This window comes from Monomorium pharaonis, chromosome 2 (genome assembly GCF_013373865.1).
Source record: "Monomorium pharaonis isolate MP-MQ-018 chromosome 2, ASM1337386v2, whole genome shotgun sequence".
In the NCBI taxonomy this organism is placed as follows: Eukaryota; Metazoa; Arthropoda; class Insecta; order Hymenoptera; family Formicidae; genus Monomorium; species Monomorium pharaonis.
The window spans coordinates 33,840,171-33,867,703 of NC_050468.1; the positions used below are offsets into that span (position 1 = coordinate 33,840,171).

Here is a 27,533-nt window from a genome sequence, read left to right on the forward strand (position 1 = left end):
CTTTAATTTTGTAACCTTTTCTACGTTAAACTTTTCTGTTTTATTTTTTATTGAAGTTACAACAGTTAAAAATTGAATGTAAAAATATCATGTACTTACCGCTTCTCGTCTTCGGCGTTCTTGTTCCCGTTGCCTTAGACGTTCTCTTTCTGCAGCGGACTTGTCCTGACTGGACGAATGACTCGGACTACTGCTATCTGTATCAGTAATGGCTTTTACTTCTTCCGCCCTTGTCGTGGTAGTCATAACATTGCCTTGCTGATCTCCAATATTTTTCCTAACTTTATCTAGAGTATCTTCTTCTTCTCGTTCCCGTCTTCTTTCATTCTCCTGCCGCATTAATCTTTCCCTTTCCGCTTGTTCTTTCTCTCGCTGTCTTCGCATCTCTTGTTGCTCCAATAAGGCTCTTTGCTGTTTTACAAATATTAATATGGAAATATTCTAATAATAACTAATTCTAATAAACACCCAAAAATGTATTATATAACATACAGACAATATAAAAAGACCTTATCAATAAAAAAAATAAAGTACCAAACAAACCAGCAAAATAACAAAAATAATAGCATATTTGTCAACTAAAATTATATCAAAAATTATAACTAAAAGTTATAAAAATAAATATTAACAAATAATATCATAAAATAAGTTTCAACTTTATTTAACATTAACACTAATAAGAATAAGACCACAAAGCCATTAAATATACAACATATATTAAAGAAATAAAAATCAAACGTATATGTTGAGTTCAGCGGAAGTTACAGAAATAGATTGATCATATTAATCATTATTTTTTTAAATAAATATAAACTTGTGAAAAAGTAACACTCAATTTATTTGCTTCATCATTTGTTGGAAGAAAAATTTCAACAGCTAAAGTAAATAGTCAATTGATAACTAGCAAAAAAATAAATTAATATATCCGAAATGTAAAATAATATGAGAAAAAGTAATCGGTAAATACCCCAAAATTAAAAAATAAAAATTAAACGAATAAAAAACTCAAAAACTTACAGTAGTTATCAAGTAATAAGCTCAATAAATGTACGTTGAGAACAATATGCTAAGTGATAAAATTGCTAGTATCAACTGCACTATATCACACTGATATGGTTGACCTTAAATTGTAACAAACTCGAAGCTTAAAGATCATCAAATGTATTTAAGAATACATACCATAAGCACTAAAATAGTATATTTAATAAGTTACTAAAAATCTTTTTAATTAAAAATAAAAAGCTCAATAATTCGGTATTATTAACATAAGTAATATTATTCTGTAATTTAATATATAAACCATTTTTGAAATAAGTCTTTTATAATAATTTGATTCAGTCATAATTTCTGTGTCATATCACTCAAATATGTGATTTAACTCTAAAATATGATAATAGAAAGCCTGGATACATCATAATTAATATTTTTTGCACATTCATTAATTCAAGTTTTTAATTGTCTCTTAAATTGACCCATGTAAAAAGTGTTGCATTTTTTATAATGAATTTAGTAGATAAACAGTGTATAAATCAACAGAATTTTTATCTTTAAAAATTTGTATTTTCATATCAATATCATTTGTTGATTATTTTTTTATAACTTTAATTTTTGTCAAAATTTATTCGTCAAATTAATGTTACTTTGTTATTTGGCTTGTTTATATGAATATTTGTTATAACATTTGTTATAATAATTTTTAGAGATATTGGAACTAACCCTATCCTGTTTTTCTTTAGCTTGCTTTTTGAATGCCTGAAATGAATCTCGCGCTGCGCTCTTCATACTACTCCCTGCAGCTGCCGATTGAGGACTCGAAGCTTGCGCAAGGGAAGACCAGGATGATGCATTCTTTACATTCTGCTCTGTCTGTAATCAAAAGCAAATTTTAACACTATCAAAATTATTTTAGTTTCACAATAAAAATATATACACATAATACATACGCGCGCACATAATATAAAACTCATGCAAAAAAATATATTAAAAAATTAATTTATGTTTCTTGTATATATAATTCAATTTTTACATATAGAAAAGTTTCTTTTACCTTAGTTTTAAAGGCTGACGCAAAGTTTGAAGCAGGATTCTTTGAGTCAGGTGGGGTCATTTTCTTTTCAGGCATTATCTGAGTACTGGTATGATTACCCATAGGTGGCATTCCTAAAGTATTCATTTCTGCAAAAAAAGCTCCTGCTAGAGCAACAGTATTATACGTTTGATTAGTAAGCAATTAAATACTGCAGTTAAAACACGTATAAGCAGCAGTGTTTTTTAAGCATTAGTAAAGATATGTGTGACAGATAATAAAATTCTACATACAAACCCCCCCCCCCCAAAAAAAAAACTACATATAAATAATAAAGATTAGGTAACAATAAAAAGTAACAATAACAATAAATAAAATTAAGATTTTTAATGTTATGAGATTTGAACATCAAAAAATAAAAAAGTAAATTTATGTATAATTATTCAAATTAAACTGTTAGTGTTAATATATCTTTTGTGTGTGTGTGTGTGTGTGTGTGTGTGTGTGTGTGTGTGTGTGCGTGTGTGCGCGCGCGTGATGTATGATGCATGATCTGTACTTCTTTCTTATGTAACATTTCAATTTTATTAACTATTCTATTAACTATTAATTAATATTTAAACCATTCTTTCGATTATTTCTTGAATTATATGTAAAAATATTAATTTAGTATATTTTTAACCAAGAAATAAATAAGTACTTGTGCAACTTAAGTGCAAATTTAGAAAAAAGCATGCTACAAATATATAAAATATTACACGAACCATCCATAGGCTTTTGCGTCAGTTGAGGTTGAGAAATTGGCAGAGGTTTTTCCTCTTTCTTTAGAGGAATCTGAGATATCTGCATTGGCATAGATGCTATAGGAAGGGGATCAAATATCGAACTGATGCCTCCCATATTCATTCCTATATTCAATCCTGGAATGCCGTTATTATTCAGCATATTGGGCGGTGAATTTCCGCGTTTTGTATTTGGAAACCCGTTGGAATGCTGCTGCGACATTGTAACGTTATGTGAATTTTGTATATTAGTTAATGACGCAGTAGTATTAATCATATTTTCTAATTGATTGTGCATGGATATATGTGCCGCCAATCCTTGCGACAAATTCATATTCAAGCTTGTCACATTAATATTGCCCAAATTCAGATTAGAAGCTATACTCGTCGGCATCATGCTCACAGATTTCACATCCGGTAATAAATTGAGATTGGTGTTGTTATTAGTATTATTCGTCGTATGAGGCGTTTGGATAAATGAAGATTCCTTCTTGAGAGCGAGTGTTTGGTCCAAGGTGGGCTGTGTTTGCATAAATGAAGCTTCCTTCTTGAGTGCAAGTGTTTGATCCAAAGAGGACTGTGTGGTAGGCACCGAAACTACATAAAATACGTATATAAAATGATTATTTTGTGTATTTGCTTTTCATATAAAAAAAAAAAATAAATAAAAAAAAACAATTATTTTACACACATGGCTATTTATAAACAATATCAATAATAGTATCTAATTATAGATACCTAAAGCATTATATGGCTGTAAAAGATCAGACTGTTGGTTTAAATTTGTTCCGTCTGTGGGAACAGATGTATTTGCATTTGGAAAGGAACTAATGGACGTTGGTGGCTGCTGCGGTGGTTGTTGAGATACAGCTGGCGAGGCTGTCATAGAATTTGTATTTGTAGGTGTGACGCTGGGCGGTGGAGTTGGTACAGAAACCGATGGAGTTGGTGGATTAGATGAAGTCGGTGGTGGTAGTGGTGGTGGTGGTGGTGGTGGTGTTGGTGTTGGTTTTTTTACAGGAGCGGCCGTAGCCAGAGCTGTAGGTCGTGACGGTTGGGCTGGCATAGACGCATGACTCGCGACAGGTATACTTTGCCCTGTTGTAACAGCAGTCACTGCGACAGGCTGTTGATTATTATTGCCTCCTAAAAGAATTTTCGCACTTACATCTTACAGTTTACTAACTTGATATATAATTAACATATATTTACATTTTTTTTTAATCTTTCTATAATAATTTATATGCTTTTAAAAATTCTGCTTAAGAGATGTGTCTATGATTCAATAAAAAACTATAAAATTTATAAATTAATAATTACAACGTCATATAATGCTAAAACTATTTAAAAAATCATAATAAAAAAATTAAAAATTATTGTTTATATAAAGTAAAAATATAACAAATAAGTCTGTAAGTGTAGAGAAAAAACTCTTAGAAAATTAATTTCCAGATTATTGTATTCAACGAAAGTATCTTCGGCGCAAAAAGTTTGAATCGATATTATAGTTATCTTGTTAATACCTGATTCTGAAGGAATATTGCTTGATTGAGTAACAGACGGTTTTGTTATTGGTCCCGTAGAGTTCGCCGGTGGTTGATTATTCATTAAAAGAGCTCCACTATGATTTAAAGTAGGTGCCTATATATAAAGAATATATTATCTTCCATATCAATATGCACGTGTAAAAATTTTCTAATACATATCACAGTAAAATATGCATTGTCATCACCATCATATTATATATTTATTATATGTAATATATACTTATTATTATTATTTATGTAATATATAATTTGCACTATTTTTATGTATTATTTCTGAATTCACAATCAAAAGTACAAAGATATCAAGCAATACATTAAAAAATGTACTTCATCCAAAAAAAGCTTATAACTTATCCCAAAGCCATACAAAAAAATAAATATATAAGGTAACAATTCCAATAGATCATTCAATTTTCATTCAATTCATATAAATTTAACAAGCATTTTAAAAAGTTAATAATGTTGATGTAAATAATAAATATAATTTTGAAGAGAAATTATTATAATAAATATATTCAATAAACTGCAATCAATTTTTGAAAAAATATTTATTAAAAATGTTCATATGTAAGTCCCAATTATGGGTCAGCGTAATTAAATGTATGTTAATGTACATTTTTTAATGTACATTATATATTTAGTATATTAAACACAATCTACTAAGAATATCATAATTTCCAAAAATTATTAAAAAGTTATTTAGCGAACTTATTATAAAGATTAGAGAGTAACGTGATAACTTTCCGCTTTTTTTCTCCTAAATATCAGCAGTGATTTTGTGAAAATGATTTTACATTATAATAATTACAAAAAATTAAAAAAATGTAAAACATTTTTGCACAATTTTATTAATACACATCTGTAAAATATTTAGTTTTGAGAATTTGATCCGGAATTAGGATTCGAGCTATAATTGAGACCTATAATTGAGTCATCTTGTTCTCCTAATTCCTGTTAAAACTTATTTCAATCAGTTATCTTACCGGTGTTACGGTAGCAGTCGTTGCAGAAGGTCCTGTACCTGATGAATTCTTCTTTGCTTTTTTTCTATGTGGACGATTCGAGGAGTTTCCTGAAATTCAATGTAATGTGCATCTAGTAGTGAGTTACATGCAATCACTCAGTGTTTTGTCATCAGAAGTCACAGGAACCATGAAGAACTAGCGAAATGCAATGTGCAGAGGATACCAGCTTATCGATTGTCGCAAAACGCCACGTTGTAAAATGCGAAAATGTCAGAAACAAAAATCAAACAACTTTGTGCATATATTTTCTAATAGATTTTATTCATATGCTTATATTATAATTGTATCACTGTGTACAACAATGTTAATTTAAATATCTCAATTGTATGCTCCTTTTTTTGTGGACTTTCATCTTAATGATTCTTTTATATTAAAAAATTTTATAATACGCAGAACAATTTTTTCTTCCCATTCTACATAAAGTTAGTTGTATTCAATTCATTTATGAATATTGCACGTGCATATGTATATATATGTATACACATACATACATATCGCACGCGCGGCCACACATACATGCATACGTGTCGCGAAATTGTCACACATACATATATGTTCTTGCATATATGTATGCGAGAGCACGCGTCTTTTAGTGTATTGATACTCATGATTTATTACAATATAACAGTAATAATAATCATTACGGTGGCGGAAATGACGATTATAAAACATTGACTACAAAAATCATCAAACTGCCGTCTTTCTTTTACTTCTTTTTTCATATAATATAATAATATAATTAATGTAATATTACATAATAATAGAAGTAATGTGTAAATAAAGTCACATAAATGGTACAATACAGGCTCAACTTAAAGATGAATGATACAAGAGCGATAAACTCTTACAAACTGTTAAAGTCGTAGTTAGCGCAACACTGAGATCGGTGGCAAGACACTCCTGCTCGATGTTTATAGTGTGTACTATATAAATCAATAAATGATGGCAAATATATGGAAAATTACTAGAAGACAGTATTATCTTTGTCTAGTGTGCTCTCAAACAATTTGTGATCGCAACTAATCGTGAAATCACAGCATTGAAATTTTATCGATGGAATGTGATCGACAACCTCTTACTAAGTCCATTCGACGACAAATGAAAGCAACGAAACAACGAGGAGGAGTACCAGCGTATCTTAATTTATATAATATAGTTAACTGGACCACCACACATGAGCCAACCGCGACTCTTGAAAAATTAATGTGTATTTCACTCGTTTTAACTTTGTGTATGCACTTAGAAAAGTTTCGCGCGTTGTGTATGTTGTTTTTATTCTCCATAAATGTAACTTACAACTATTTATTAATATTTTATGATATATTAGTTTTCACTATGTACAAAACACATGATCGTGTTTATCGTTACTATTAAACTCGCGATACGAAAAAACAGACGGAACGCATATATTTATACGATTTTGCAAAGGAAGATAATTAGCAAAATTAAATAAAGTGTTATTTTTTGAATGTAACAATTAAATATTTAGAAACCTTAAATCTGCCCTTACATAATGCGAACGGGAATAATTCATAGCAGGAAGAATGACGTTCCGGTCTGGATGAAAAGACGCGAAAAGAATTTAGATGCGTGCTTGCATATAGAGTAATTGCTACAAAAATTTTGGAAGGCAATATGAATATCATTTATAAAATGCCCTATACCTCGCGTTACAAGCTAATGCTGATTGTATCTTAATAGATGTGTAGTATCTCTATCTAATCCAGCACACGCCATCAAAATTTGTTTTCCCATAGTCTATCTAATTCTTCGGATTTCTCTAGTCACTTTCAGTATTTTGAGAAACATAAAATGATAATATTAACCTGCCCGACATTTCTCGTACCTACTTGTAAATGCTTATAGTTCCGTATCAATAATTTTCTTAAATATCGACGAACACTTTTCCGACCAATTATGGCTTGTTTGTATCAAGTTGTTGTAATAATTACTTGCCCGAACTCTTATCTCCTCTTATTTTGTCAGGGCAGTAAGTACGTTGCTCTGAGTGTATGATTCATGATACTATTTAATTGTACTCGAGTGCAAATTCGATTATCCTTAATACTCATGACATGTTCAATTACAAGGATTGCTTCTTGGAGCAATCCTAGAGCGTCATTATCGGTTATGTTCATAATAAATTCTTATGTATATATTTTGCTACATGTAAAAACTAAATTTACACCATATCTCAACAAAAAAAAAAAAACATAGAGCAGACATTTACACATAGAAATATAAAAACAAAATATCATTAAAATTAATCTTGTTTACATTCGTATAAAAGATTTTCTAAAAACGTTTTGATAGGATACGCGAGTTAAAAGTAATGTTATTTCGAAAATTATGATTATATATTCGTTACTCGGAAATTCGTAGTATTTACAACACATGTGAAACTCTCTATTGCGACGAGAAAACGAAGTTGTGTTTAACAGGTATAATTACTACTTCATATATTAAGGCATGTAAAACCACACCAATTCGTAATCGTCATTGGAATAATGATATCAATTTCAGTTAGCAAGAAGACAATATTTCCAACTTTCCTTTTAATTATTTGAGCGATGAGAAAACTGACAATGAATGATTTACCGATGAAGAACTAGTGGGATGAAACGGCGATTAGCAAAGCTTAGCGGAGTGCAAACAATGTGTTTGGAGGCTAGGACGCCTTGTGTACATATATATGTATATATATATATATACATATATATATATATACATATGTTTATATATATTAGACCATCTCCTTAACTTGTTTCCCTTCCTATTTTTTTCCCTTTCCATTTGCTTTCTTCGTGCGTGATCAATCTTTTGATCCTTTTCTGTTTCTGTCGTTTCTCGTCTTATCTTCTATTCCTTTACATATGAACTTAAATTTTGTACATATACATGCTCAAAGTCATTAATCTTACGAAAAAACAAGATCTGTCAATTAAAATTCAGATGTAAATATACTTCGCCATCTCTATGTCGAAGACTCACAATAATTACTTTATTTGAATCTATGTATTCAGAGTAAGATAATAAGGAAGATTTGTTGATCAGTTTTCGCTTGTCTGTAACATTGTTATCAGATTCAACTTGCAAAAGACGAAACATTTTCATAATTGACTTCTTAAAGGAAGCACATATTTGGCTGTGATAAGCTAAGCTTGAAATGGAATTAGTAATCTGAGGTATCTAGGATTGAGTTTCTTCATATTGAGAAGAATCTTTGTTAGAATTCTTTTGCGGAGACAAGAGTGTAGTAAAATGCAACGCGTAACTATGCTAATCTTAAAATGTACTGATTTGCAAATCTAGCCACCAATACACATTGTCTGCAATATCATCTTCTGTGTGTATCACTATGAACACTGCCTAATTTGTCTCTTTATATTCTTTACTTCGACCGATGTTATTAAAGTTCGCATAGTTAAAAATGTATGGGAATGTATGACCATTTAGGAGCATAAACGCATTTTTCACGTCAATATAGATTGCTATACTATATACCTACTTTTTACTTTGTAACGCATGTTAATATCACTGTTCTAGATTCTGAGAAATGATACGACATGAATGAATCAATGCGACAAAATAAACTTAATGATTCGAAAACACAGTGTTACAAGTCATGTTCTGTTTATCCTTTAATGCAAATAAATAACGAGTTTGCAAGAATTAACGTATTTGTCTTTTAGGTTACATGGGGCGATATAATTATCGGGGAAAGCTACAGTAAATAGTTATGTAACTTATTACAAGGTACTAATGTTCGATCTACAGTCACGGCAACAATACACTTTGATTTGAGTGTAATGTCGCTGATTTGCAGGATGAGATCTTTCCAGACATTTTACTAACCTTAGTAAGAATGACTTTCTTACGAACCCAAAGGCGGAACTGCAGTAAAAAATTCAATAACCTTGAGTAGCAAACTATATTTGACTTTCGAGCAACAGAATGTACTGTCAACATCGATAGGACAAGAGAAAAAATCATATTGTTCAGAATCAATAATATAATTCGTGAAACAAGCTGGCATGGTATCCTCTAAACACAGTCTGCACTCCACTAGCTCACCTTTGTTCTTATCATTGCATAAGTCTCGTAAATTAAATAAAAATTCTTTAATCGTGGGTCAAGTTTCAATTCTTGTGTAAGATCGCGCATTTGCAATACTTACATAGGAGAAAAATGTACAAAATTATATGAGAAATCTTGTTTCTCCAACTCACATCTCCACTTCACAAAATGAAACTTGACGCCACATTCTTACTTGCATTAATATCACGCAGCACTTAAGCTACATGAATAACGCTGTCCTAATAAATACAGTAATTGATAAGCACGATTCAGCAGCTTAAGAAGATATTTGCATTAAATCCCCATTAAAAAAAATTGTTTACATCTAGTTTGTAACTTCCTTCTTGTATAGCAAACATTCATCATACGTTTTCCAATTGTTTTATTTGCCAATAGAAAATTGGTTAGGCACAGAATTCATAAATTTTTTTTTAAGTTCTTAAATCTATCACCAAATCATGAGACACTGCATTTCTCAAATAAAGATTATCAAACTATAGCACAAAATAAAAATATGTGAAGTAGATTTTAGAAAGCACTTACATTGTTATTAATTATGTATAAAGAAATGTGCATCTTATGTAAAAAAATGTTCAATATTATAATAGAAAATTAATAGAAAAACTTTTCAATGTAATTTAAAATATTGAATTAGTTATTATATATTTTGAAATTTATTAATTTAACATAAATTAATAATTAATTTATATATGTATACACACACACACATATATATATATATAATAAAATAATTATACTTAAAAATTTCATTATATAATTTTAATGTTGATCAAAATTTAATCACAATAATTAAATGTAATAATTATATTTTCACTGATATTGTATAAGTAAAAATTTACATGAATTGAAAAAAAATATTCCATCGTTTTATACAAACATACAGAAATTAAATGCCACATGAAATGGTGAGCTTTTGTTCACAATTATGAACTTCACGTCTACGACTTTGTTACTATTTTTGTTAATAGAGAATTTCTTATTGTTCTAAATCGATTTTATATTATACACTCAAAAAAATAAAAAACACGGAAAGTATTATAAAAAATGTAGAAATACCTCTATTTTAAAGAGAACCCTGTTATACTTGACGATGAGAAAGAGCGCGTTAACAATTTAAATCATACTTGTATATTATGTGTTTGTAAAAATGTATTGTCTTTTAAAATTTGGGCGTAAACGTGAGTATGAAAATCTGTGCTCCATAGTGCATCCGTTAGGAAGTAACAAATTTGTTTTGCAAAAAACTCGGAAGTATGGAATATGTATTTTCTCAAAAGTATATACCTGTTCGTACATATACATGTATATTAAATTAAAATATAATATACATACATACATACATACATACAAACATATATATATATATATATATATATATATATATATATATATAAACAGGTAATTGAACATAACTATAATTTTGAATTTCATCGAAGAAATCGTTCATATTTTGTGGCAACTATTTAGTTACAAGTAGTTCTTTGTTCCCAAGTAAGGGTCTAATAGTAACAGTTTGCATTTATATCTAACCTGCTTCACTGTCGCTTGAATCGGTGCTTGATGAAGAAAGCGAACTACTGCTGGAGTCACTATCGCTGCTACTACTGCTCGACGCCGACAATCGTGAAGGTCCACTGGCACCACCAGTTCCAACTACATCAACAGACTTACTACTGTCTTCTGTAAAAAGTACATACAAACAATTTTATTATTATACCATAATTTCATCCAAGTTTTCGAATATATTTCTTAATACAAAAAATAATATAGAAAAAGTTCTAAAAAAATTATTCAGATGCTAACCTTTTTTGGCAGTTTTCTTGACATTGCCTAACTGTCCTGTTACATCTTGTAACCTCTTTTCCAATTCTTGTTTCTTTTCTGCCATTTGTTCATCCTTGGACTTACCACTAAGTTTCTTGTCTGTTAACACATTGTAAAATAACATAAATATAAAAAAATTATAAAGACTATTATAACGATATTGTTACATTAAACCAATTTAGCACTAAACTATTATGTTTAAAAAATTAAAAAATACATTTAATTAAATATAAAATATAACTTTAAAAATGTTATCTTTATTTGTATCTCGTTAGTAATAAATAGTAGTAAAATATTTAAACTTTAATAATTATATAACATTATAATTAAAATGTACTATGTATAATGTATATAGTACCATTGCAAAAGTAGTAACTAAATTAATTTATAAACTCAAAAAAAGGTTGAGTTCATAATGAAGCTTACGTGGCTTCTTTCTGAGGCATGATGCAACATAGCTTTCCAATTCTCTAAGCGTCGATGGTTTCAGTGTCTCAAAGTCAATTTCGATTTCATCTGGATTTGAATCCCTCAATGAAGGCTCCCGAGATTGTATTATGTGTACAACACGACCTAATTTATCACCTAAAATAAAATCAAAAAATTAATAAAAAAAACTTGGTATTTATAATTTGTATTTTTGCTTTTATCTTTTGCCTTTATAATTATAGAAAAATTTTAAATATTTTACAGCCAGAATTATATAATAAAAAGTTGAGCAAAAAAAGTTGAATATCGAACACATTATTATAACAATCGTTTTGTAAACGTTAAAATAATAACGATTATACTATCTATTGTATTATAATATTGCAATTGGATTATTAGATAATTTTTATTTTAAACATTTTTGTATAGATTTTCATATTGCAGTTTTTCTCGCCATGTACGCACGCACACACGAACAAAATGTTTGCTATAAACCAATGCTATATACAATACTTTTATCTTCTCATTATTTGACTTTTATTGTTAATATAATCAGACTTTAAATCTAAATATATTACCTGGTAGTTTATTAATATCCAAACTAAGCTGCCTTTTCTCATCATAAGACATTGGCTTAGCATTATCTTCATCTTCCGAATCAAACGTGATTGGAGGTGGTTGATTGCCAGTATTTTTCTTCTTGTTCCCAGTAGATCTACTATTAGCCTTCGGCCTTTTGGTTGCAGTATTAGCAGTTGCGGCAGCTTTTCCAGGTCCCCGTTTACCTTTTGGCTTAGCATTCACTGCTGTTGGCAAATGATGTCCTAAACTTCCTGCAGCATGGGTCTTATTAGGTCCTACTGCTGTAGGTTGATGATGAAGATCACTAGCCATGCCACCAGGCATTTTCAAATCTCCTGCTCCCATCGCAACACTGGCTATGCTAGCACCAACACTATCGGACACATTGGGAATACCACCACTCGGTTTCATAAGTTCTTTCATGGCACCAGTATGACTGGCAACAAGGCTACTATTCTTATTGCTCATTGGCTTTGATTTTGGTTTATCTGGCTTCTTCTTTTTATTTTTCTTCTTACCGGTCTCCTCTACTAATTTCCTCATTTGCTCTTGCATAGCTTTTAGCTATAAAATAACATAATTATACTTTTGTGTTTATGTATAATTTTATTTAAAAAAAAAAAAAAAAAATATATATATATACCTCTTGCTGTAATTCAAGTAATTTCTGAGTACGTTCTTCAACTGAATCATCACTCTCGGAAGAACTATCTCCTCCAGAACTACTTCCGCTACCACTGCTACTTCCTTTCATAGCCACCATACTACTACCCATTGGTTCATCGGGGACTTTAGCATATCTAAATCCACGTGTTTAATTACGTTTAATTAGATTATGTAATTCTATTACGTATTCAAAGTCTAGATTTTGGAAAATTTCAATTACTAACCTCATCTCAAATATATCTTGAAGTTTTCTAGCCATTGAAACAACATCATGATCGGGAGGGTTATACTTGTAACAATTAGTAAATATAAGTCGCACATCACTTGCGAATTCGTGTGCAGTTTTATATTGACGATTATCCATTTTCGTCTGTAAAACAGTTGAAAATTTTATATCAAAATATTTATAATTTAATTATTATAGTAAATACATAATAATGTAATGTGATAATAATTTATAATTCGTATAGTTAAAAAAATTTTATAAGTTTAACTTAATATTTTGTATAGTATGTGATTGTGTATTTATATGGGATTTATGTAATCAAAGATACATACCTTCACTGTACCAAGATCCATAGGTTTTTTGATAATCTCATGATAGTCATGAAGGCCTAGAAGTTCTGCATCAACAGGTTTGTAAAAAGGCCAAGCATAGGGCTGTATATAATTTAAAAAAAGATTAAATTATATGATACATACAATTTGTTATATTAATTCGTTACATATAAAAAAACATAAATTACCGAATGTTTTTTAGCGAAAAGTTCTTTCAAAATATCATTGCAAGATTTTAGTGCTTCAGACAATTTTTCTTTTCCTTTGACACCAGCATGAGGAGGCTAAAAAGTAAGAAAAACGTGAAAAACAAATTTGGCACATCAAGTTATAATTTATCTTATTTAAAAGTAAAGTTTTCTGTAAAAGATAGATAATTATATCAACTTTTTATATAGCTTACTTTTTAAATACGTAAAATATTTAAGAGATAAAAATATGATATAGTAAATCTTATAATTTATATCATAGATGAAAAATATAAAATATATGACATAAAACAATATCATAAAATATATAAAAAATTATGTCATTTCAATCTGATAATTGTCGTTTGATAGATGATGAGACAACACAAATGAAAGGAAGGAGTATGAAGGAATAGTAATAAATGTACCTGCTGGGCCATTGCCCCCATAAGAGGCATATTGGCCTGATGGTATGGCACTAAGCCGTCTTCCGCTTGTCTTGTTGGCTGAAACAGCCACGACATGAATTGTTTAAAACAGTTGTTTAATCATATTATTTTATTAATTGCCAATCGGTATGATTAACATAATTAATGAAATGATATGATTTTAGATGCAAGGAACAAGGACATTTATCATGATCATGTAAAATGATTATATATATCTATACTTCTCAAATTTAAGAAAATGTGTTAATAATAAAGTTTTATTTATTTTAATATATTATATTTTTATATATAGCAATCTTATTTTTTTATAAAAATGTGAAAATATTCAATTCTTGACGAAATGTATACATAATTAAAATTAAACAAACAAGTATAATTTGATGTAATATTTATTGTAATTATTATAAATAATATTTTGCTTTCCATCTGCATAAATATGTATTTCATAAATATATCAAACATGTATCTTTTTGATGTTTTTAATTCAAACACAAAATATGGCAATAAAATGATGCAGAAAAAGAAAAGATATACTCACCTTTTTAATTTGCCTGCCAGATTCTCTTCTCGTAGGTATTTTGGCATTCTTAGAATCCATAGGTGCATACAATGGATCAAACGCGTTTGCGGTAGGAGTTGTAGTATCAGCTTTTCTTTTAACTCCTTTTTTGAGTTTGGCAGGTTGTGACGGAGGCATTACAGTAGGTGTTGTAGGGACTTGTGGAGGTGGAGGTACAGCAGAAGCTGTTTGAGGATCCATCGCTGGCTGCGCATGATAACCCGTCGTTGGAGGGACAACTTGCTGAGGCAAAGAATTGTGAGTAGCCATCGGTGTGACACCCATACTTGACGGTGGAGCAATGGTAGTTGTATTTGTGCTTCCAGGTACGGAAGCTGGTGCTTGAGTACCGAGAGGTGGCATGGGTATTACGCCTGTCGTTCCAGCCGATGTAGCAGAAGGTGTTAAACTATTCGGTACACTGGAAGTGACAGCAGCTGCACCAGAAGATGGTCGTCCTCTACCTGCTCCTGTACCTCCCGCTATTCCACCTACTCCTGGTCCACCAATTCTTCCGGCTTTCTTGCCTTTGGGCCCTTTTGGAACAGGTGGATCTAATTCTACCTCTTCCTTCGGCATTTGGGCAACCTAAAAATTATTACACTACCGTTTTATCTAGTTTTATCTAATAACAATATATCTGTACACACACACACACACACACACACACACACACACACACACACACACACACACACACACACACACACACACACACACACACACACACACACACACACACATATATATATGCTTTCCTTTAATTTTTTTATTAATATTTTTACATTTACAAAGGATATAAAAATGTATTGTCCTGATAAAGAATATACCTTTGTAAGAAACAATTTTTCGAGAGCCTGTGCCATGACTACAACATCTTCTCCTGGCTTGTTGTAGACGTAACAATTGGTAAACATAGTGTTGAAATCTTGAATGCATTCTTTCCCACTCCAGTAATATGAATTCTCCAGCCGCTTTTTGATTGTGCCCAAGTCCATTGGTTTTTTTATGATTTTGTGATAATCCTTTTAAATAAAAATTTTGCAGGTTTATATTATAATAACATTGTTAGAAAGCTTCAATAACGCATTTTACAAATTTATATATGTAATAATATTGTGTGTTGGGTACAATAATTTATAATACAATTTGTATTATAAGTCATATAATAATATTCGAGATACAATTTTAACATACTGGTAAATTCAGTTTTTTCGCATCGACAGGTTGTTGGAAGGGCCAAGCAAATTGATGCTTCCATACTGGCTTCAAAACGCCTTTTTGCAAAAATTGCAACTGGTTTGTGATACGTCCTGGACGATTCGGCGGTGGAACAACCGGTGGTTGAACTATGCCATTCACCGGTTCCAGAGGTGGTTCATCACGTGGAGGCGGTTCCTTTGCAGGACTCGCTGGCGTAGTTGAAGCTTTACCAGGTATGCTCGTCTATATTGTTAATTTTTAATTTGTTGATTATAAATATGTATAAATAAATTATTCAATTACTTATGCTTCTACATTGTATTTTTATATGTTATGTAAGAAACCTAAGCATATCACATTTTTGCAAATAATACAATAATTCTACTTATACTAATACTGACATATTCGCACATCATTAATTTTATGTCAGTATCATGCATTTTAAATTAATTGCAACATATCTATATGCAGTGTTCTCAGATATATTATTAAACTAATGTCAGCAGACTAATGTTTAAACATGTTCCGTTTGTATTTATTTTTCAATATTTTCTAAACTCTATTTTAATAATACACAAAACATTAAATTTTACACGTGTAATAAAGAAATAATGTAAAAATAAACTAAGTTAAATAACATTAAACATAAAATAAAAATTAATAATAAATAAAATAAATAAAAAATAACCAATTTATTAAAAATTATATAAAAATTAATTGTATTCACACATGTGGTTCAATTTAAAAAGCAGTGCTGCGACAAATTGTACAGTATATCTTCTTTCTCAAGATCAGGTAGATTTTTGGTTTCTGGTTCCTTTTTTGAATTTCAATTTCTATTGTAAGGATTTATGATTCAGCATGGGGATGAAGAAAAACTACAGATAAATATGATCAATAGCAGGCAATATACTCGAAACCATGTGTTTTCGAAATTCTAAGCTTAGTCAGTTTTCTTACAACCTTAAGAAACCAAGTCTATATATATGTGTATAAGAAACGGTTGTTAAGTCAGGTAAATTTTTTTCTACTTTTAGACTTACAACAAATTTTCATATGTTTATATAAAATGTATGCAAACGCAAAAATAAACGTTATTTCTACACTTGTATAATGATTAAAAATTACCATACTGTTTTATAGAAGTCTCTTTTGCAATTTGCCCAACTGCAATTTACAGTTCTCACGGTAATATCACAGAGCAAGTATCAAAATTAATCTACTTGATCATTTATTTTCTACGTTTTTCTACGTCTTTCTAAAAACTGAATATACTAAAATCTTTTTATTTACGACTAACATTGACTTTCGAATTTTCGAACGTAAGTATTAATCAGCTATTGGTTAAAAATGAATTAGATTAAAACTAAGCTGATTACTAGCCACTTGTTAATCAGTAATCCAATTCGAATACTAATTTTATAATAGTATACAAATATTATATTAACCTTTACAGGACCGACTCTTTTTGGAAGATTTTTTAGTTTTAATACTAGAAGATTTTTATCCTTATCAGTAAGTTAAACTACGAAAAAGATAACGTCGCTCCCAGTGTCTAATATTAAGCTTCCTAGTCCTGGAGAGGTTTAAAATTATAGTTAAAAAAATTTATGTTTCGTAATTTTCTAAACATAAATCTATATAATCAATTTGAATAATAAAAATTATTTTATTTAAATTATGTCTTATTTGCGTAAAATATTAATGCTATTCAATTTACAATCAATTCAATTTATGACCAATCTATAACAAAATCTTGAATCGAAATTCCATTGTAAGTAGAAGAATACTTATATACGCATTTCGTTTAATTAATTGCAACTAAAACAAAGAGAGATGTAATTATATCAACTTAATACGATACGCACAAACCGAATGCATCTAACTGACTGCGGCTTCTAACGACTATGTAAAACTTGAAGCATTCGAAAATTCGAAATTTTACCTGCTTTCCCATCTACAGGTTTATTCAATTTACTAGCATTTTTTCCTTTTCAGTTTTTCAGCCTCAGTTTCAGATTTCTCTTTTTCTCTAACGAATACATTTTCATTCATTCTTGAACATTCTTCATTTCAGGCAGTAAAACTTCGAGAAAATGCAAGTAAAACAAATAAACCTAAAAATTATATATTTGCTATCGTGATATTAAACAAAATTTCAAGAAATAAACGTTATTAATCAATTTTGCGTTTGCAATTATGTATATAAAATGTTTAAATAATTTCTTCCTGATGGTTATGATTGTGAATGTGAGTAAGCATTTTTAATTATATGTATACATTATATACTTATACATGCGACGTTTATATGTATACTTTCAATGTAATTCTTCATAATTAAATCAATTATATAAAATAATACAATATAAAATTCTTTTATTTTTACTCGTGATTACTGGCAACCAAAAGATTCGCACAAATAGTACTTTCTTTTGAAAAAAACATTAATGTATTTTTTCAACATTTTTATTGTAAATAATGTATATGTGTAATTTAATATCTTAAAAATTTTTAAAAAGAATAAATAATTTCTTAGCATTTTTATAAAATTAGTTCTAATAAGCTTTTAACTCTTGAAAAAGTTCAACTTTTAGCATTCTAGATAATACTATTTATGATATTAACGCAATAGAAATCGTTTTATTATCACAGATAATGAAATTCTCGTTGATATAGAAAATGTGCGCGTGCGTGTAAACTTATGGAAAAAATAAATATATAATTCTGAGTATGTTTATTCTGATAAAATTACTTAAAATTTTAAAAACATAATATGATTTGAAAATACAACTCTTGTTCAACCATTTTTATTTAGAAATAAAAAATTATTTGAAAAATCATATAAATATAAAAATATTACAAATTTTTAAATTATGTATAAGGATTTTTTAAAATGAAGAAAATAATGTTATCAATTATACTTAATTTCAAATAATTTTAATATTTAATTATTAATTTTTTAATCATATTAATTTTATTTCATTCTAATGTTATTTTATATTACAAAGCTTTTCTTTATTAAATGTTAAATGTTTAAAGTTTAGAATTTTTAATAGACCTAATAGGCAAGATTAAAACGCATTAAATATGTCTAAAAAATTAATGTGGTGTAAATAATAGATTGTGAACATGAATATGTTTATGTTTATACATTTATTTTTTTTTATATTTATGTTTATAGATCTCATTTTATATGTAATGTCAATGCTTATATGTACTTTAGTATTATACAGTATTATATAAATATTATATAAATAAATGTATACTAAAAACCACCGAAAGTCGCAAAGTATAAATTATATAAATAAATAATATTATGAATTTTAACCGTATAAATAAGATACAATTAGAACAAGATTAGAAGTTCCATCTGTATGAGCTATTCATACATGTATATCCATATGTATATGGTAAGATGCATTTAAGTGAAAACTAAAATTTTTGAAGATTTCTTTTAAATTTCATTTTTAAGAGGAAAGATATTCACGCTAGATTTATCTTATATTTCTTTCTCACTCTCGTTATCTTCTCTTTATCTCTCTCCCTCTCTCTCGGAAATTAATAAAATTTAGCAATTAATCAAAACTAGCTTCTTCAAGTTAAACTCTGATTGTAAGGTTTCTTTTTACACATTATAAGTTAATTTAATTTTTTTATAATACACGTACAGACAAGTTTGTCATATTGTAATAAATTTGGTTAGAATTTATGTATATAAATTTTATAGAAATTATATATACATAACATAAATCTATTCAGTCACAAAACAAATCATTAAATAACAAGTTAATAATTAATTTAATAAGAATCATGCCTAGAGTATAGTTATAGTAATATACATAATACAATTTAATTAATTTAATAAATTAAAAAGTATAATACTATAATTTTATAAAAAAATAAAATAATTTTCCTAAAAAGAAAAGTTCATTTTATAAATCCACATGTTTATTACCAAATTGTAATAAATTAGTTTTTCCCATAATTTTTAGATCCTGCGAAAGAAAATAGTAACGATTTTTAATAGACATTTTAATTGCCATATCTACTGATATCTCCATTCCTGAGAAACGTCAAAAAAATTTTTATTGCAATAAAATAAACGATACTAAACGCACGATGTTCCCTGATCTGTAGTCATAGTCCAAGTGAAAGATGCATTGACGAAGGATGATCGTTAGCAATTTTTGAAACACATCAGGTAACTAATAGATTGTTTTCCAAGAATAAAGTTTTTTTTACAATGGAATTCTTGCAAACTTAAAATATGCTCTTGGAAATCTTCAACACTTAATACTTCAGCAGTGAATGGTATGTAATGGTCAAACACGAAGGTTCGTTTGCTTATCTTTTCCAACTACCTGAGTTTCGTTGTGAAAAATGAAAACTGGGCATTGAAAAAGAGAGAGCGCTACAACAAAGGACTTTTATATTGAATATGTGCATTTGAAGTATTTAAATATTGGGAAAAACATGCTTAATAATCTTTCCATATATCATCTTTGACAACAATGATTGACATCGCAGCTTAAACATAAAGATTTGAACAGTAGTGAACCTTTTGTAATAATGTGTAAAATGAATATGGAAAGGAATGTGCAACGGTCAGAAAACTTCTCGTTTTTGAACGTTAAACATTGAATATTCAAATATTACAAGAATTTTTTTGTTAAGTTTTTAGTTATCAGCAACTCCAACAATAATACATAATTACATTTTTAAAAATTATAGGTTAAAATCGGTTTTTATGAAAATTTTTATATTAAACTTTTATTATACCCAAGTGTAAATTAAATATATATTACATTTTGAAATTATTAAAAATTATAGATTGTTTTTAATATAGTAATCTTAAAGATAATAAAAATCTGTATTTCTTTACGTAAATACTTTAAATATTAAAGATGATTTACGTAAAATTCTATTCCAAAGCAGAGAGATTAGTTGTTCCTTAGCAAACAAAATTTATTTATTTATTTACAAGACTAAACTCAAAATCGCAATAAAAATTTGATTAAATCTTAAATACTTAATATATATGTGTAGAATAATTAAAAATTATTTTTTTATTTTAATGCAACAATAAAAAATTAAGTAAACTGTTAAGAAATGTATTAATATAAATATAATGTTATAAACACAATTTTTATATGCATATAATTTATTTAAAGTGTAAATATTAATACATTTGTAAACATGAATGTGATATATTTTGAACAATATGATTATATTATTTAAATATTATTATATTATTATTGAATTACATTATTTTAAAATATACTATTATATTACACTATTATTAAAATTTGTGTTAATAATATTAAATAAGTAATATTCAATATTTTTTAATGTTAAAATAACAATGTGTGGACAATAAATAAACAAATAATATACAAATATAGTTTTAAAAAACAAAAATTTTATTCCTTAAATCTTAAAATTTACGTTTTAAAATTACATTGTCTTTGTACTGTTAAAATTAACATTTTAGTATAAAGAAATGTGTTTTCATAATTTGTTTCCAAATTGTACGAAAGTGTTATATTTTTGTTAACATATCCTTTAACATATTAACATATCCATCTTGTATTAAATTAACACAAAAATTTTAATGACCGTTTGGGATATACAAAATGTGTCAAATTTAACAAAAATTTCTTACTGTAAATAAAGTAAATAAATAAATAAAAAAAGATCAGTTTATTTTAATTTCATTATGATTTATGGAAGGAAGATGAATACAGACAGTGAAATGTACAATGGATAAAGAGAAACATTTAAGCGCGTCTGCTAATATACGCGTTATTGCGCATGCGTAAGACTTGTCCCTCCATCTAAGAACACTGCTCGAGTATGTATTACATTTGTGCGGAATAAACTAATAGCTAAATATATAAAATAATTGTATGTCTACAATACAAGATAAAAAAATTTTGTTAAAGAGAATTTTTCTAATTAACAAAAATAAATTCTTATATCTATATATAAACTGTAATCTATATAAACTGTTAACAGAATGCACTGGAAGTTAATGACCCCATCCATGCAACGAGCGAATCAGGCTGCTAAATATTTAATTTCCATAACCATAGACAAGCAATTTGGAATTCCGCATAAGAAAATCATTACTAAAGAGACTATAAATATTTAAAAGTGAGAATTTAGAAATGAAATATAATGGCACTTTTCCTATAGCTCATGCAAAATTGTAAAAACAAATTTTTATATCGTTAAACAAGAAATAATTTGTACAATAATTAAGACACCACATGTATACATTGTATAAAAGCTGTAAATATTGATATGGAAAATGTTACAATACTTTATGAATACTAAAATATAGTCAGCAAAGCAAAAAGAATCTTGCCTCTACAATAATACCAATAGCAATAATCGTTTTAACAATGTTTTAAAATATTTTCATACTTTTTATTTGCATTGTAAAGTTAATATTTTTTATAGAATTATATCTACATTATTTACTATTAATAGAGATAAAGTTATAGATTTTTTGAAACGCCACGAATTATTATAATTGCCAATTCATATTTCATCAATATATCTTAATTGAAACCATAGTCAGCAAGGTTTCTCACCTTCGGTATATTACACAGCCTTTCTCGCTCCTCCACATCTAACTGTAATTCATACATACTATTCAGTCAAACCAGGCTTTTTTTTTAAATATGTTAGAAGATTTATATCGAATGTAATGCAAGGAATGGAAAATGCAAACGTTAAGATTGTATATCCAGACAGAAATAAAAACAAAAAAATATATAATGTATTACACAGATATAACAAAGTAATAATTCACAAGACGTTGCTTGGAACAAAATATTAAACATTAATGTAGTAAATTATTAAAATATTAAAAATTAATGTAGTTTATATACATCTTGTATATATTCTCGTCAGTTATTTTAAATTAAACAGAAGTGATCAGTATTTGTATAATTTCACATATGCTGGGAATATAATATGTAACATTATATATTATAACACTGTTACTACATTATATAGCTGATGCTACATAACATGTAAATGTATATAATATGTAATAAACTGGGAAATTGATGGATAGTATGGATATATTACAGGATTTAAGTATTGCAGCTTTTAAGTATTGTCTAGAATTAATAAGCCAGCTGCATTCTCCGCACTATATTACAAAATGTAAAAACTCTTATAATTACTTACAGAATTGTTCTGCGAGATGGTGTCCACCTGCTGCATCTTGACTTCGTTTCTGCAACAAAAAGAGCAGAGCACGATAAGTTTCATTTATAAAATTTAAAAAAAATGGAATAAAATAGCAATTTGTGGTCAGTTAATTACAAGGATGCTTGTACTAAAATATTTGGTGAAGTAGTAACAACAACTTTGTAAGAAAGAGAAGAAAAGAGCCAGTATCAGTCAACCCTATCTGGTAAGCTACATTAATATTCGACAAAAAAGAGTTAATTTTTTTGCTTTATTTACGTTTTTATACTCGCTTCATTACCAACTTTGGATTAATCAAATTTTTCTCGAGACAGACTTTTTCGGACTTGCAGTCCATATGTAATCTAGCATCTTTAGCGCGTAGCAATGGGTGCATTTAACACACAGGTAAACAATTTACTGAATACAAGGTTCGATACGTGTATATACTTTTTTATCTGAGTAATCGTTTATAATATATGGCTCATCCACTTCCCGATAATGAACTTCACCTACCTTTCCGACATATATGATACATAAATGCTACGCAGCAGGTAACTGCCTTACGTTGACACTTGACGCTATGAGGCTTCATCAACAATTGAGATGGCAAGTATATATTGCAAATTGAGCATGGCAGCTCATTAATTGCTTGCCAAGACGATTGCGCTGTGACCAGGAGTATTGGTGCCGAGGAGGCATAACACTACACAAGCCTACCGAGTGGTAGTACTTTGAATGTCAGCCCTGTACACTGCAGTGAGACTCCGTACCTCCAGGTAAGACTCGCGACATTAGCAACATCTGGATAACATAACAATAGGACCCCATATTGTAACAACCCTAAAACTGTTTCACTTTAGAATGATTCTTTTTACATTGTGAGAGGTACTCTCAGAGAATTTATATTATTTAACATATCATGCAAAAATTGAATCTAATGATACATGCTGGAAAAGTAAAATCTATCTCTTACTAAATATTAATAGATAATTCAAAAACTACAAATATTTCTTTTTTTCTATTATAAATTATAATTATATAAGCTTTTTAAAAAATACAGTTAATACTACGTGACATGTGTAACAATTTAAAATAATTTGCATGTTCAACATTATAATGATGGAATAAAAAAATTCTGAATATATGATTGTATTTTGTCATCTCAATAAACATTTTTTTCAGATTGTAAAAAATGTATTAAAAAAAGAAAAAAAATGGCTCTCTGTAAAATTTCTTTCAAGATTGATATAATTAATATTTCAACAATACATTTACTCAATATTTTTCAAGGCAACGTAGCCTTATAAATATCTTTCTGTCTTAACAATATACATATATACATGTTTGTAAAAAATGATATTTCTATAGATAAGTATAAACTATAAGACATTAATCTATATCAGCCTAACTTAATTCTATGCAAAAGGAACAAGTAGCTATAAACGATTAATAAAATTACACAAAAGACTTTCAACACGACACATGATTTTCATTCAGAGAAGCGACCAACGGTTCTCACGAGGGAACCCTCCACGACGGAGTCGTCACACATTCGATCAACCCTGAAAGTCGTTCACTTTGAAAACGTGAAAGATTCTCAAGTTCACTCGCATCCGTAACTGAACGCGAGATTCGGCGATCACCGAGAGTCCCTCGGCGGCCGGAGCGAGTCAAAATGGAAAGTTTGGCTAAAGTAGCACAGATAAGTGTCACACACCGGTATAGAAAGCGAGGAGGGCTATTAAAACGGCGAACCGACCAGTGCGCGAGGGACATCACACATCGCGATCTACGATGACCATTAGATCCCAATCGTGGGGATCGGTTCTCGTGGTCGCGTAGCCACCACGAAGAAAAGGGCAGAACGAGCAACGGTGCACGCCGCCGACGTGCCAGGTATCAGGGGCAGACAGATAAGAGATCTCGCGCTCGGCGCGAACAGGTGCTCGAAAAAGTCACCCGAGGTAGGAGTGGAGAAAGGCGAGAGCCACGAGCGAAAGAGAAACAAGCGTGGCGGCGAGGAGGAGGAGGAGGAGGAGGAGAATGAGGAGGAAGAGGAGGAGAAGGAGGAGGAGGAGGAGGAGGAGGAAGACAACGACGACAACACTACGACAGCGATGTTACTCCGATGACGATGATAATGATAATGATAATGATAACGATAACGATATCGATGACGATGACAGTGGCAACCGCCGAGTTACCAAGTGAAGGACGAGGGAGAAGAAGAGCGCGGATCCGCGCCCAGCCGACGCACAACAAACACGAGCGAGCCGCCGCGCGGACAAGGCGACTGGCGCCACGGGAGAGAGAGAAAGAGAGATGACGCCGTGAGAATTTGACGGGCAGCGAGCTCGAGAGCCGGGACGGGAAACTAACCCCCGGACGGGCCGCCTCACCGGACACTCGTATTCGGCGTAGGTCTCAACATGGCGGTGTGGCCGTTCGGGAAAGAAAGCTCCCAAGGGCCCCGCTGCCGCTACCGCTGCCGCCGCCGCCGCCGCTACGTCGCACCGCGGCGCGCCGCTCCGCTCCACCGCCACCGCCGCCGCCGCGCTCATGCACACCGCCACGGCCGTAACGCGCCACGCGCGCTTTACACCGCGATCTAAACGGGCTCTCTCTCGCTGGCCCTCCCGGCGTCGCGTGCGATCGCTTACCTGATCCCGGAGAGACGGAAGCTCCGCTTTCCCGCACGGGAACTCTATCACGGAAAAACACAGTACCCGCTACGGGCCCCCGGGACAACTCGTCGCTCAAACACTACGCTTTCTCCCTCGCTCGTTTAGTTTGGTTGGCTGGTCGGTGTTATGGCCGCCGCCACCGCCGCTCGCTCGCTCGCTCGTTCGCTCGTTCTCGCACGTTCGTTCACTCGCTCGAGCAGTGGCCCCACCGTATATATCACCTCACTCACTCTCACTCCTGCGTGCGAGCGCTCACGCTCGCGCGCTCGTGCTTCTACACTCGTGCTCGGCTCGGCTCGCTCACTCGCTCGCTCGCGTGTACGCAACGACGGGGACGAGGCCGACCGACCGACCGACCGAGAGCGAGACCGAGAGGTACGGGAACACGGAGAGACGCGCGGCGGTCCGATCGCGCACAGGCTCTGTAGTCCCTCACAGACAACACTTACGCGCCCAAGTCCGGCCCTCAATCCGCTCGATTCGGCACACGTATCAATGGCCCGCGTCGTGCCCCGTCGACGTTATCCTCGAGCTCCGCGCGGTCGTGTCCCTTTCCGTGCCCATCGCGATCTCGGATCTAGAAACTAACGATCGCAGCACCAACAATGGCTACGCATTCTTCCGCGACGTACCGAAATGGTCCCGTTCCGTCGTTCCGCGCGCACACACACACGACCCGTTGTCAGTCTCCCTCGCCGCGACGCGGCGCTGCCCGCACACCCGGCCACAGTAGCGACGCACTGTCTCGCCGCGAACGCAAGCGCGCCAATTACAAACTACCGACAGCGACGCCTGACGGCTCCCGCTCACTCTACTGCTAGTGCTACTTCCGAGCCCGAGTTGTGCAAATGGACTTCTGCGTCGGTCCTACCGAACGATAAATGGTAGACGGAGGCGATCCCACGGGACGGTCTGCCCTTTCCGATCTTTCCCAACTTTTCTCTCTCTCTTTCTCTCTTCGGTCTTCCCAACCCCCACCCTCCTCTCTCGCAAGTCAAGACCCTAAGGTAAGCATCGCCACGCATGCCTCGCTGAAAGCTTCTAGAAAAAAAGTAGGTGATTCGTCAAGGTGATAGTCGATATCGACACTCGCCTCAACGTCAGGACAATAGAAAAGTATTGTTACAGACAATAGAGATATAATGTATTTGCCATAGCCAACTTTATTTGCGCAACAGTATATACGTGTACAGTATCCAAAAATTAACGGTTAATTTCCGCCGTTCCATGTTTTACCCACAATGCATCATTTCTCAATTGCATGCGGCGGTATTCTCAACGATGTCGGAGCAAACGAGATAAAGTCCGTTTCCGCCGTCGGCGGGACTCGCGGTGTGTCCCACGTGCGACGGCGACGGCGATCGGCTCGCCAAGGGGACGAGGCGGGGATGACGCGACGTCGCGCGCCGAGTTACCGAGTCGCCGCGGCGGTGGTGGTGCCGGGGTAACGGTCCGATTCCACGATTCTGCCTGTTACCGCGCGCGACGCATCATGGGAAAGAGAGCAGCGCGCGACGAGACGCAAAATCCATAATTACCAACCATCACACGACGGTCCAGGCCGCCTCGACTCGACTCGACCTTACCGAGGAGGCCCGGCGTGCGCGCGACACGTGCCACGCCGCGAGTCCTTCACGTGGCGTCGCCGCCGGCGACGCGACGTGACGCGCGGACGTCCAGGTATCGGATTCCGTTAACGTTGCCCAT

The 27,533-nt window shown here is 31.7% G+C and overlaps 1 protein-coding gene across 8 annotated transcripts in view; it reads right to left on the reverse strand.

The window, feature by feature from the left end:
• The window catches only part of LOC105839824 (homeotic protein female sterile), a 31,757-nt gene extending 4,230 nt beyond the window's left edge, over positions 1–27,527 (reverse strand). Inside the window, exons 1-23 of one of the 8 annotated variants that reach the window (XM_012686392.3) lie at positions 25,803–27,527; positions 23,656–23,943; positions 23,137–23,185; positions 22,533–22,574; positions 15,931–16,179; positions 15,564–15,758; positions 14,713–15,321; positions 14,154–14,231; positions 13,726–13,821; positions 13,538–13,639; positions 13,204–13,349; positions 12,957–13,113; positions 12,310–12,877; positions 11,729–11,887; positions 11,282–11,401; positions 11,009–11,158; positions 5,339–5,427; positions 4,332–4,449; positions 3,547–3,954; positions 2,791–3,405; positions 2,048–2,175; positions 1,717–1,866; positions 100–411 (exon numbers count right to left, since the gene is read on the reverse strand). In XM_012686392.3, coding sequence (XP_012541846.2) covers positions 100–411; positions 1,717–1,866; positions 2,048–2,175; positions 2,791–3,405; positions 3,547–3,954; positions 4,332–4,449; positions 5,339–5,427; positions 11,009–11,158; positions 11,282–11,401; positions 11,729–11,887; positions 12,310–12,877; positions 12,957–13,113; positions 13,204–13,349; positions 13,538–13,639; positions 13,726–13,821; positions 14,154–14,231; positions 14,713–15,321; positions 15,564–15,758; positions 15,931–16,179; positions 22,533–22,574; positions 23,137–23,185; positions 23,656–23,666 — 4,551 coding nt within the window. In that variant the 5' untranslated portion in view covers positions 23,667–23,943; positions 25,803–27,527. Of the gene's footprint in view, positions 1–99; positions 412–1,716; positions 1,867–2,047; positions 2,194–2,790; positions 3,406–3,546; positions 3,955–4,331; positions 4,450–5,338; positions 5,428–11,008; positions 11,159–11,281; positions 11,402–11,728; positions 11,888–12,309; positions 12,878–12,956; positions 13,114–13,203; positions 13,350–13,537; positions 13,640–13,725; positions 13,822–14,153; positions 14,232–14,712; positions 15,322–15,563; positions 15,759–15,930; positions 16,180–22,532; positions 22,575–23,136; positions 23,186–23,655; positions 23,944–25,521; positions 25,545–25,802 lie in introns of those variants that run through there. The other 7 variants (XM_012686391.3, XM_012686386.3, XM_028194103.2 and 4 more) reach the window with 7 other exon arrangements.
• Positions 27,528–27,533: the final 6 nt, after the last annotated feature.